The sequence below is a fragment of the Myxocyprinus asiaticus genome, chromosome 5 (genome assembly GCF_019703515.2).
Source record: "Myxocyprinus asiaticus isolate MX2 ecotype Aquarium Trade chromosome 5, UBuf_Myxa_2, whole genome shotgun sequence".
NCBI lineage: Eukaryota > Metazoa > Chordata > Actinopteri > Cypriniformes > Catostomidae > Myxocyprinus > Myxocyprinus asiaticus.
In genome coordinates, this window is record NC_059348.1 from 19,352,875 (window position 1) to 19,366,436 (window position 13,562).

Consider the following 13,562-nt stretch of genomic DNA (forward strand, 5'->3'; position numbering starts at 1 on the left):
AATTAATAATTCCAGTGGCAGATGAATGCACACACTCTGGATATATTGCAATAACAGACAAAAACCGCTACCCAATCATAAAATGATTGGCTGAAATTCAGATGTCGCAGAAAGTCTTACAGCCAATGAATGAGGAGCCTATCACTTCAATGACCCAGGCACGGTTTCTACAGACCACTCCCCCTCCTCTCTTTGCCTTTGGTCTTCATGTTGAGTCCCTCTCTCTTGTGAAGAAAGAGAAAGGGAACAGATTTCTTTTATCATGTATACAGCTCATTCAGCTGCCCCTCACAATAGCTGCCCTGCACATGGCTCGTATAAAAGAAGCCTGGTTTGCGTGATGGCGAGTATGTGTGTGGTGCAGTGTGTGGGTAGGGGGTGGGTGGCAGCACAAAGGCCGGCTAACTGCAGTATTTTGTGTTTGTGTGAGGATGTAGTGGTGGGGGTGGCTCACCATGCCCTCAAATCCCACTCGGTAGAGGTTCTTGGCCCCATTGTCCCAGAGGACGTAGGCTGCGCTGTGGGGGCTGGCAGCACTCCAATCCTGAATCTCTGTTACCTGAAACAGAGGAAGATGGTGAGGGAGAGGAAAAAGAGGAGGAAGAGATGCAGACAAGACACTGTGTGTTATGAGTGTGTGAGAAGTGCTGAGAACTGTTTAACTATGAAATTCAAAGAATTCCTTTGAATTGCAATTAACATCTTAAATAAAGGTCAGTTCCTTATACAGGGCTTTGAAATGGTAATTATGTAGTTACTCAGAGCAGGGAACTTACTGCAATCCAGTCTTGTCTTAGAATCAAATCAAAATCCAATCACTTTATTGTCACACAGCCATATACACAAGTGCAATGGTGTGTGAAATTCTTGGGTGCAGTTCCGATCATTAGACATGCAGTACACATGTTCTATAAGCTTTTTAGCCAGAAACAACAGCCCGAAAACTTTCCTAAAGGGTCAGTTGATTTTAATGATCCAAGGTAAAATATGCCATGATTTCATCTATGATGATGTACCAAAAGCAATTTCATCCATAAACTTTAACAAACACAGAAATATTGCGTTCAATCGACAGCATTTGTGGCATAATATTGATTACTACAAAAATTACTTTTTACTTGCCCCTCCTTTTCTTAAAAAAAAATTTGGGTTCCAGTGAGGCAGTTACAATGGAAGGGAATGAGGGCCAATCCATAAACATTAAAATACTCACTATTTCAAAAGTACAGCCACAAGACGTAAACAATGTGTTAAGGTTTTAGTGTAATAAAATCACTTCCTAACCTTTTCTGTGTGGTTATAGCCAACTTTTCAACTTCATTGCCATTATGATGAAATGTAAACAAACCCTAAAACGACTGTAAAAATGATGATATAAACAACTTTACAGTTCAAATAATACATGAGTTTTAACGGAACAATTCATTTAAGTGCTTTTATAAAATCATAAGCTTCACATTTCAGCCTTTATACCCTCTAAAACAGGGGTGGGTAAACTTTTTCCCATTAAGGGCCATTTGAATATTTCCGAAATTATTTGCGGGCCACACAATTGCTTGCAATTTCTGATAGTGGGTTGAAATTAAAGTACGCATTCGGTTCCATGCTCTTGCACCAAGAAAAAACACAAAAAACTCTATTATACAATATTTTGCGTTGTTATCATTTAAAAAAATAATAATAATAAGCATTATTTAAAATATTATTATTATTTAAAAAAAAATTTACAGTTAACTGAAAGGCCATTTTTTATCTTTTTCTAATTATTTCTCAAATGGCCTAACGGGCTGGGTAAAATGGTCTCGCAGGCCTTATATGGCCCTGAGGCCTGAAGTTCCCCACCCCTGCTCTAAAACTTGGCCCCATTCACTTCCATATTAAGTGCCTCGATGTTTGCTTTTTTAAAAGAAAAGGAGCGATGAGTCGAAATTAAAAATCAACATTATGCCACAAATGCTGTTGATTGAGCTTACCTTGTATTGAACCCAGAATATTCCTTTAATATGTTAAAATAACCCACCTGAACTTCCTTTAAACTGATAGCTTTTGTAACAGTTTTTGAATAGTTAATAAATTGTCAACATGTGATATATATATACATTTTCTCACCCCTCTGTCATTCCAAACATTCATTGTACTGCCCACATGGAATCCTTTTATGATACTTTTGGGGCCTTTTTAAGCTTAAGCACTTTCCACAACCATTTCCACAGGGGGGTTGGGTAGAAATTTGGAACAACATGATGGTGAGTAAATTATGACAGAATCTTTATTTTTGGGTAAACTATTCCTTTAAATTAGAATATAACAGAGGCCTAAAATCAAAAATGGCAAAAAAACAGTAAACGTCTTTGCACTATTGAGCTGGTTTTCCACCATCGGGCTGAACAGTTCTCTTCGCAGATCCGTCACAGATGGAGTGGTTACGGTTTCTTTTTCAATTGTGTTGCGGAGAAATCAGGAAAATGTATGTAACAGATCCCTCTGTTGCCTATGGCATGAGAGGTAAACATTGGAGTGAGTGTGCTATGAGGATAATCGCATAGTCCAGTTTTTAGGACAGCTTTTTCCCTGGTTTGTACTCTGCTAAAACACAGGAAAGACACAGTCCATGTCGAAAAAAGGAAAGCAAAAAGAAAAATGTGAGAGGTTTGCCATCATACTCTGAGGGGTTGTGTATGCCACTGGACACCAACACACAGAAAGGTAAAAGTTCCCAGACTAGCTAAAATGGATATTTATTAACAATAATTATATGGGGGGCTGGGTAGCTCAGTGGTAAAATACGCTGGCTTCCATCCCTGGAGTTCGCTAGTTCGAATCCCAGGGCGTGCTGAGTGACTCCAGGCAGGTCTCCTAAGCAAACAAATTGGCCCGGTTGCTAGGGAGGGTAGAGTCACATGGGGTAACCTCCTCGTGGTCGCTATAATGTGGTTCATTCTCGGTGGGGCGCGTGGGGAGTTGAGCATGGTTGCCGCGGTGGATGGCGTGAAGCAACGCGCTCAACAAGCCACGTGATAAGATGCACGGGTTGACGGTCTCAGACGTGGAGGCAACTGGGATTCGTCCTCTGCCACCCGGATTGAGGCGAATCACTACGCGACCATGAGGACTTAGAGCGCATTGAGAATTGGGCATTCCAAATTGGGAGAATAAAAAAATATTATAAATTTTATACAAGTATTATATGAAAACAGTATATGTGAACATATTTATATATTTTGAGTTTTAATAAGCTAGTAATCTACTTCCCTGACAAAAAAGATGTGTAGAAAAATAAATGTAGGCTACTACGGTATAGGCTACTAGTTAAACCATTATCTTAAAATAATAAAGATACACCAAACATATATTTTTGATTAACTTCACCCAAATATTAGCGAACTTGGCAAGCTAGAAACAACTAAAAGCGCTATAAGTTACCTTGGTATTGGCAAATTGACAATCGTGAGTTGCCACGTACTGTACTACAGCCATTCCACCAACACAGTTGAGTACGGTTTGCTAGCCGTGCCGAGAATTCCAGGCCAAGAATGGTTTATAATCCTGTCGTGCCAAACCATGCGCATGTGAAAATGCTACTGTAACCATTCTGTACTGTGCTTAGAACCATTCAGCCCAATTGTGGAAAACGGCAATGGTCTGAGAGAGTGAATGTTTTCAGCACCACAGACACACCATTCAACAGCAATCTAAGTGGCAGAAATGCTGCACTAATTACAAATAGTTTATTTAACAGTCAAATTAATCAATCAGGCTCTCTCTTGAAGGAATTGTGTCAAAAAGCACTTTTCTAAGAGCTTTAAATACACTTAACTGAAGTGGCTTAAAAATATCTGATTATTCAAAAGTCAAGCGAATGGCTGACCAACATAATACTGTTCGGCATCAAATATAGTTTAAAATGTGTCATTAACATCTGCTTTGAATTTAAGGAAAGATTACTGTTTAGAAATTGGCCTTTTGGTCATTTTAATGGTTGTTAGTACACTAACACTAAAGCCTACTACAGCCAATAGTGCTATTTGGCATTCAAACAGTTCTTTAATAGTGCCACAGAGTGACAGTGTTTACATGATCGGGAAAATCAAACAGATGAATGACTTGTGCAGTGGTCTCAGTATATTAATTTCGGAAAAGAGAAAGTTCTTTCCAACATTTAAAACATTACATCACCTTAATTAATCAATCATTTAAAAGTGGTTGTTCTCTAATTGTTTTTTCTCCCCTTTAAAAATTTAATCCATCAAGCAGAAGCATTGCCAAGATAAACAGCACAGGATAGATGCAGTACTAATGCAGAGTTCGCACTCTTTTTTGTCACTGAATTCCCATTACTTTTACAGTTGTTTGAGATAACTGTATATGGATTTTTAACATAATTCTATAGAGATTGCACTCAGAGAGCAATTTCTAGCTGACGAAACATTTTAGAGTAAAAATTATATTCACTAAAGGAATATAGGAAGTTTTTTTTTTTTTTTGCCATTGGGCTATCTTTGCATCTAGTATGATAAAATGGCTGAACATTCAACAATTAATTAGCAATGTGTATGAAGAATTTGCACTGTGTGATTTCGCTTCAGTGAACATGCAAAAGCATAACACATCGCAGTTCTCTCATCTAATAAAAGATGCCACGATCACTGCAGAACATGTTGAGGCATTACCTTCCCTCTTCTGCCATTCCCGCCATCCTGATCTTCCCACTGCCAGTCCACTCCCCGCACCACCCGTCCTCCTGCAAAGATTCCCCGGGCGGTGATCTTCTTTGACTTGCGACGAGATTCTAAAAGAACTCTGCGCAAACACATACAAGTATGTTACACAATGCAAATAGCAATCAAAGAAAGTGGAGAAACCAATGCTTAGGAATCCCAGCACATATGTGTTAAATAGACAAAATGGTAAGTGAAGAAGAGGAAAAAACATAAATCACTGAACATATTGTTAAGAGCCAGAGGTGGAGAGTAACTTCCTGCAATGCACCATCGCACAAACTGCTCATTTAAGGTGCCACTGTAGGCAGGCATTTTTATGTCTTGTTATTATTTATAAAGCTCAACCCAATCCATATTCTACCTCTGAGGTCTCCTGAAACTCTGAATGTATCTGGGGAAAAAAGCCTTGGATAATTTCTACTTCTCTTAATGTTTCTGTTCCTTGAAGAGTTTGCTTATCTCCCATCTGGAGGCTGCCCCATGCAGAACCACAGCAGCCATGTTGCCAAATGTTTGTCTCTGATCCTTCAGCTTACTGACATGTGCCAACCCAAATGTTTATTTAGTTTCTGCATTCCGTGTTTGATAATACTGTTCAATTTGACAGTTATGGATGGCTGCCACAAGATGTCTCAACAACTGATAGACTTCTCAATAGCTTAACCATATGGAGACAGTGAAAAATACATTTCTCAAGCCTGTAAAATAGGAAAAGGATGGCAACTCTAGGAACAAAATATCTGGGTTATTTTAAATAAATTAGCCTTAGATTTTAATTGATTTTACATTTACACTATGTTGACAACTTCCTGTGTGGTGCACTTTGTTTTTTGTGCACTTTTCTTGCAGACCTATGATTTTAATAATGAAAAGAATTTTGATTTCTCTAACCTGGTTGCCTTGCATTTTAATAAAGAATGTTATTTGACTCATGTTGAAGTTACTTTTAGATTAGTACATTTAAAAGTTGAAAAATAAACATGAATTGTGAATCATCCTTAAGTTTTTTTTTAGCAGTTATTAACAACAGTTATTTTTTACATACGTATATACCTTTCATGTGAAAAAAACAAAATTCTTTTGTTTTTTATTGGGTCAATGAAATCAACAAATCTATTACATCACCTTGCCCAATAAAAACAAGCTGTCCTTAAAGCTGCCTATATTCCATAGGTATTTACATAAAATGACAAGGAAAACAGAAATAAAATAAGCATAAAGGGCTTAATTAAAGGGATAGTTCACCAAAAAATGAAAACTCTCTCATCATTTACTCATCCCATCCCACAGGATTTTGTGAGACTGTGGTGGGTTGACCCCGGACCCTCTAGGGGGGTCTGGGGGCATGTTCCTCCGTAAAAAAATCTTGTACATTTTAAAGTTAAATGCATCAATCTGGTGCACTCTGAGAGCAAAATTAAGAGTCTAGATCTATGAAGATCTTTGTGCTCTTGTAAACAATTTTGTGCTCTAGTAATAATTTAATCATAAACACACTGGTTGTATAGATATGAATGGTGATGACACGGCAAAAAAGTCACACCCACAAAGCATGGTAAACGAGACTGAGTTTAATGCAGTTCAAAAATGGTCAAAACTTTTACAATGGACATTTAATTTACATGCTCAAGTAACATGTCAAGGTTTATGTTGTATATTTTTCTATAATTATGACCGATGCCCAACCTAATAGTGTACCTATGCAATCAACTCAATTCTCTGCGACAGAAATTTAAACTGCACTGGGTAGGGGAGGAGACTATTGTCATGTGATAATTATTTTATGTCACATATGGTAGTCAAATAAAGGAAAACCTCCATCGCCAACATTAACAACAGGGGTGCTCATAGTTCTATGGAATGAGATCCACTTTTACTTCATTTTATTGCAGCAAGATCTACCATGTACAATAAAGGCTATACATTATCACAATACCATAATTTCAGTAGTCTGTAGTGAAATTTGATGATTCTTCAAAACCACAACAAATAATAACACTAACTAATATGTTAATTATGGAAAAATGGTTTCAAGTTCTTAGGTAATTATTCAAAACTAGTAAACAGTCAGTAATAAAAGAACAAAAACAAATTCAGCAGTAGGTATAATGTATTCAAGTAAATATTCAGAATGAAATGCAACATAAAACTACTACTGGTCTTCAATGTATGATTATAATACATTAATACTTTTTAAAGCTACTAAAGTTACCCCGTCAAGAGCAGTGAGTGTTTTCTCGTTTTCTTGTTCTGGTTGTTTGATTATTATAATGACACACTAGACAGCAGCAGGTCTATTAACTTACATTTATACTTAAAAGTCCAACATGGAGACTGGGAGCGAGAGATGCTTTGCCGAAGCAATGGTGCAAAACACAATGTTAGAGATCTTTTACGTTATTATGAGAAGTGTAAACATATTTTCGGTTCATTATGAAACTGTGGCGGGCCACCACAGTCTAGGTAATTAATGAGAAATACTGACATAAGAGTTATTTAAACTCTATTAGGACTTTTTATACACAACCAATCTACTTGTTTTTGGTTGTAAATAAGTCTAATATATTTTAGACACCTCCAAACTAACCACAGATCATCACAACAGAAACAGCCATGAACACATTCAGAAATAGAACATGTTTTTTGTTTTATGGTCATTACTAGTGTTGTCACGGTACCAAAATTTCAGTAGTTGGTGCTGATACCAATGAAATTTCATGGTTCTCGATACCAATTTCCACAGCTTAAATATCCTAATATGACAATGTGCTATTGAACACACCTGTTTAGCCTATTTAAAAAGTTACTTTTCAATGTAAATAATAAATTAAAAGAAATACGTGTTTCTCAATCAAGTATGCATTGCTTAAGTGTTTTTAAGTAGTGTCTTACTGAAATCTGTTTTATTCTTTACCAAATCATATTTTCCTTTTTGTTATTATTATTATTATTATCATAATTATTTTCGAGAACTCCATGTTTTAGTTTAATTTCATCATCAAATTGATGTCTAATCAATTCATTCTTAAATCTTTTAACAAGTGAAAACAGAACTTTAACATGTCATCATTGCATTTATTTGCCAAACTTTTATTCAACAGCAGTCTTGCTTGTGATATATTGCTTCATTATTATTATTATTATTATCATCATTACAGTGAATATTACATTTTACTATTCATTTGTAATATATTTGTCACAATTTCTTCAATTTCAGGATTCTAGCTTATATTTCAATGTGTATGAGTGGTCGGAGTTATACATTCAAAGTACGCAGCTCTTCCACACTAAGATTGCATCCTTTAACAGTTTATTAAATCACACTAGGACATGTCACGATTTTAATTTGATTAATTGTCCATTTCAGTGTAAGGAGTAACGGAGCACGCGTTCAAAATGAGCATCTTAAAGCAGTCGTGTGTCAGTCATACTCTGTGCTGGTATCGGACTGAGTCAGTGCTCTGTACTACTGGTACTGCAGCAAAATTGGTATCGTTACATCTTTTTTATTTTAGTATCAACTTGGTATCGAAGTAGTGGTACTTCTGACAACACTAGTCATGACAGACATGCAACCCATTTCAGTCTTACATTGGCTAGGTCCTCAGACAATTTGAGTTTACATTTACTCTAGTGAAGGAAACAGGCCTACGTGCTGTATATGTATTATGACTACTCTATGAAAGCCAGTTATATTATATTGTTGCATTGGTTTGGCATCTGCTTATCCAAGTTTAATCATAACACTGGAAAAAAAAAATAATAATTTTTGTTTTTTATCGGGTCAATGAAATCAACAAATCTATTACATCACCTTGCCCAATAAAAACAAGCTGTCCTTAAAGCTGCCTATATTCCATAGGTATTTACATAAAATGACAAGGAAAACAGAAATAAAATAAGCATAAAGGGCTTAATTAAAGGGATAGTTCACCAAAAAATGAAAACTCTCTCATCATTTACTCATCCCATCCCAGATGTGTAAGACCTTCTTTCTTCTGCAGAACACAAATGAAGATTTTTAAAAGAATATCTCTGCTCTGTTGGTCCTCACAATTCAAGTAAATGGCGGCCAGGCCTTTGAAGCTCTAAAAAGCAGATCAAGTCAGCATGATAGTGCCTAGAGACTGCAATGGCAAGATGTACAGATAAAAAGAGTTATATTTTGGTCTGTTCTCACCCAAAACCATCTAGATCGCTTGTGATGACATTGATTTAACTACTGGAGTTTGATGGATTATGTTTATGCTAGGGCTGAAATGATTAGTTGACATTATCAACAACGTCGACAATAAAAAATTGTCGACAAAAATGTTCATTGTTGAATAGTCGTTTTGATCTCATTTAACATAACATGAGATCACATTAAACTCTAATGATGATGCGCGAGAGCAGCACTGCAGCTCACGCCTGACTGAGGAGAGGAAGAATTACACAGCTCACAGTCCAGATGCACTCTAAACTTTCACAGCATCAGGTGATGTAGATCGCAAAGTATGAGGGAATTATAATGCAAAAATACAAAATAAGTAAATACAGAAGCACACTTGTTGTGGAATAAGTGGAGCTGAAGCTGCTGGTCCGCTGAAGCAAAACTTGCGTGTCGAGTGTCTTTAAAGGAAACACCCTGTTCCACCCCATTACACACTGAAACAAAATACGTTTTTGATTTGTTTTTGTTTTGGCTTGTTTTCCATTATAAATATCTAAAACTCCTTTAAAACAATGTCCATTTTCTTTAGCAGCTATACTGCAGAATATTTTTTTTTTCTGAGAATGTTGAATATAATATAAAAAATACAAATATTTTAAAATATCAAAAAATCCTTTTTAAAAAAAGAAGCATTCCCCTGAGAAGCAGCATATAAGATATTTAGACTTGCTTTTAGAGAATAGATCTTGAATATAAATATATTTTGTCTTTACTGCACTCGCAGAAGTATAACTTAGTGAAAAAATACACTTATATACAAAATACACTTTGTGACGAGGAGGAGGGCGGGGCCGGACCATGAGGACACATGCCCAGCCCTGAATCAGGCTTATCAACTGGAAGGGAGATAAAGATGAGCTGGAGGTGCCAGTTCGAGAGAGAGAGCCACATTTAATTGTCATTAAAGTTTACGTTGACTGTTCTGCTGGTTCCCGCCTCCTCCTTGCCCATCCTTTACCCGTTACACTGGTGCCAAAACCCAGGAAGTAGGAGGGATGCACTATCGCGGAATCCTCACCGCTGCCATCTGCCAGGGGAGCAGCCGCAGCCGTCTGCCTAAGGACAGAGGGGTCGCTGCAGGCCGCCGAGAGTCGGAGGAACTGCTGTCATCCGACGAGAAAGGGGAGGAGCCGTTCCGTCCACCAGGAGTTGGAGGACTCGCTGCTGTCCGCCAGGGGAAGAGCAAGCTGTCATCCGCCAGAGGTCGGAGGAGTGACTGAGGACCAGGCCACGGCGTGTCCGGAGACCGGCGAGCCAGTTTTTCTCTCTCTCTCTCTCTCTCTGTCTGTCTGTGTCACTCCACCTCGCTCTTTCCCTCTCCCCTTTCCCTCCCCTCATCTCTCCCAGGGCTCCAGAAAGGCAGGGAAGACCTGCCGGCAGGTGCGGTGCGGCCGGAAGGGCAACAACCCCCCTCCAGTAAGGGAGGGGAGTACGTCATGCCGGGGGTTTCCCCGGCCTGAGTCGGGCAATGGAGGAGTGTGACAAGGAGGAGGGCAGGGCCAAGCCATGAGGACACACACCCGGCCTTGAATCGGGCTAATCAGCCTGGAGGGGGATAAAGACGAGCCGGAGGCGCCAGTCCGAGAGAGGGAGAGCCATATGCAGCCGCTGTGTATGTGTGTCTGTGTTTTATGTGGTTTTAAGTTGAGTTTGTTATTAAAATTAGTTTGACTGTTCAGCCGGTTCCCACCTCCTCCTTGCCCATCCTTTACCTGTTACACACTTATATTTAAGATACATTCTCTTAAAGCAAGTTTAAATATCTTATATGTTGCTTCTCAAGTAAATGTATCTTGTTTTAAGGATTTTTAGGCCATTTTAAAATGGAAAACAAGACAAAAACACTTGAAAACAATAGGATTTTTTGCAGTGAATTTCTTTACTGAATTAAACTTAATAAAAAGTTGTTTTTTTTTCCTTTAATTCAGTGAATGTCATTTAGAGGTATTTTTAAAAGATAATTATGTCCTCTTTATTGTTAGTAAGCACGTTTAATACAACCTTAAGTCGGGGCACAAGCTGAATAATCGGTTAAGAGCTAATGATTAATCATTGCAATAATTGCTGAATAGTCGAATAATCATTCTAATAATCATTCGATTAGTTGATTATCAAAATAATCCTTAGTTGCAGCCCAAGTTTATGCAGACTTAATCTGCTTTTTGGAGCTTCAGTGGCCTGGCCACCAATCCCTTGCAGAGCTGAAATATACTTCTAAAAAAATCTTCATTTGAGTTCTGCAGAAGAAAAAAAAAGACATACATACCTGGGATGGCATTTGTGGCATAATTTTTATTACCACAAAAAACATTTTTGATTCGTCCCTCATTTATTTATAAAAAGCAAAAATTGTGATTACAGCAAGACATTTGAAAGTGCATGGAAGAGACCAGACAGAGAAGACAACAGACCAACTTTGAAAGGAGTAAGTTGTGCTTACACAGGTCTCCCACATCAATGAACACACAGTGATCAATGACGCAAAGTGTTCAGTACTCTTAAATGCTGTTACTCCCACTGAACTCCAGCCTGTGAAGAAGTGGCCTACATGTAGCCTAGCAACAATAGTCCATAACTAACAGAGCATGTGAGCAAAGCAGAGCGGTGTGACACTCTGCTCAATAAGCCGCTCCATGTGTGTGTGCTCCGCTCAACCACTCACGGCCCAAGCGGACACTCTGCTCAAGTACCGCTCACGCTCACCGGTAAAAAAGCGTTTGCTCAAATCCCGCTCCGACATTAAATTTCTCTGTAGTATACTTGGCTGCAAGCACGTACACAGGGGGAAGCTACAGTGGCCCGAGCAACTACCCCATTGCCCACATGGGCTGAGGTGCCCCTCTAGGTGAAATATAGACAATAAGCTGGCATTTATTAAATTATCAAATGATTAGTAACGTACACATCTGAAATTATGTGATTGTATTGTTGTGTTTTTGTATATAAAATCTCGCTATTTATTTTGGACTGGTTTACAATGGCTGTTAGATAATCGGGTCTAAACAGACCATCGTTATCATTTGTAATCGGTCAAATATTTCTCTGTTAGCACATATGTCATTGAACATCTTCAAATAATGCCTTAACATTTTCTTTAAACAAGTCATCGAACATGCCTCTACAAGTGATAAAACATGCGAGTTTCTGTGCCAATGCACATACGCACAAATTTGCACTTTTCAGTTTAAACTGGACCCGAGAGATACAACCGACCAATAAAACTACAATCTTTTCAACTTTAAAGTTTGTTCGAGTCGTTTATGGCAATGATGTCCTTTATGGCAGTTTCCATGGACTGATACCAGGAAAAATATTGCAGGTAAAAGTGAAATTCATAATAGTTTTTCAGTTGTCTCCACAGAATGATTATACTATAGATTTGATACATTAATAGGTTACTGATTTAATGCTATCAGACTTTAGGTCTATAAATTAAAATGAGCAATTTCTCATCCTAATTTTGTGTAAAAGGCATATTAATTTATCCAGAAAAGAGCAATGAATGTTTTTTTCTTTTTCAGTGTTGTTGCTTTATTAACATTCCCTTCAATTTTATATGTACAAATCATATGCAATCTAAAGGACTGTGTTTATTTATATAATGATTATTATATTAGTAGATACCATGTTTTTTTTTAAAGCGGTCATGTCCTGTGCATGCACTCTTTATATGTACAGCAGGGTTAAACCATGGATTTAACAAATAAAAAAATGTTTCCTGCATAAAGTGAGATTTTGTCCAATATATATATTATATGAAATCATGTTTAATGATCCTAAAACAAATAAAAATTATTTAATTCACAAATTACACTGCCTTCATTTAAGTTTTTTTTTTTTCTTCTAATGTACAATCATTTATAGATTTTTTTTTCTCTGTGCATGAATGCAGCAAGCGATGTCAAAGATGTTATCTGCAACCACTAATCTAGAGTCAGTTTTTTTTACGTATCACTTCTCGTTAAGGTGTGGATTTGGCTTTGGGAAACTGATCAGCAGTTATATGTCACTTTATCCCGAAGCGGAAATCGAAAGCAACAGGCGGTCTATTAAGTGAGATAATTCCGCTATGAAATTCCCTATGCCAGAGTGGAAATTTTTACCAATCAAATGCTCAATTGTACAATGGAGGCATGAAAGCAGGATGCTCCGCCTGTAAATTAGGACACACTGATCTGCAACATCATACATTTATTGGTTTTGATGGAGGGTTTTTTTGTGTGTGTTCCAAGGAAAAATGCTTTGCCCATATACAGTATTATTAAGCTTACATATTCAATTGAGGGTGCTCTAACGTTCGCAACCCTGCAGAACCGGGCCTGCATCTAGCTGGCAGCTGCACTGACATGATGGCAAAACAACAAGATACATTACTTATCTATTCATTTATTATCGAATAGTAGTGTAGCCTACTAGCTCACCTTTTGCTGCACTATGTTCGCATAGCACATCCTCGTGCTCTCTGGCAATGTGACATGTACGATTCCAAAAGGAATATTTGTTAATTCTCACAGTCTATCCACACTCCCTTTCGATTTCCTCGTTCTTAACTTTGGTTTATACTTTGCACTTATTTAGGCTATAAGGTTTGCAACTTCACTAAAACAATGTTTGAGCTCCATGACTTC

The 13,562-nt window shown here is 37.6% G+C and overlaps 1 protein-coding gene across 5 annotated transcripts in view; it reads right to left on the reverse strand.

Moving 5' to 3' along the window:
- LOC127441475 (E3 ubiquitin-protein ligase mib1) overlaps positions 1-13,562 on the reverse strand; it is a 93,222-nt gene that overhangs the window by 77,273 nt on the left and 2,387 nt on the right. For all 5 annotated transcript variants that reach the window (XM_051698944.1, XM_051698943.1, XM_051698942.1 and 2 more), the window contains exons 3-4: positions 4,671-4,800; positions 455-559 (exon numbers count right to left, since the gene is read on the reverse strand). In XM_051698944.1, coding sequence (XP_051554904.1) covers positions 455-559; positions 4,671-4,800 — 235 coding nt within the window. The remainder of the gene's footprint in view (positions 1-454; positions 560-4,670; positions 4,801-13,562) is intronic.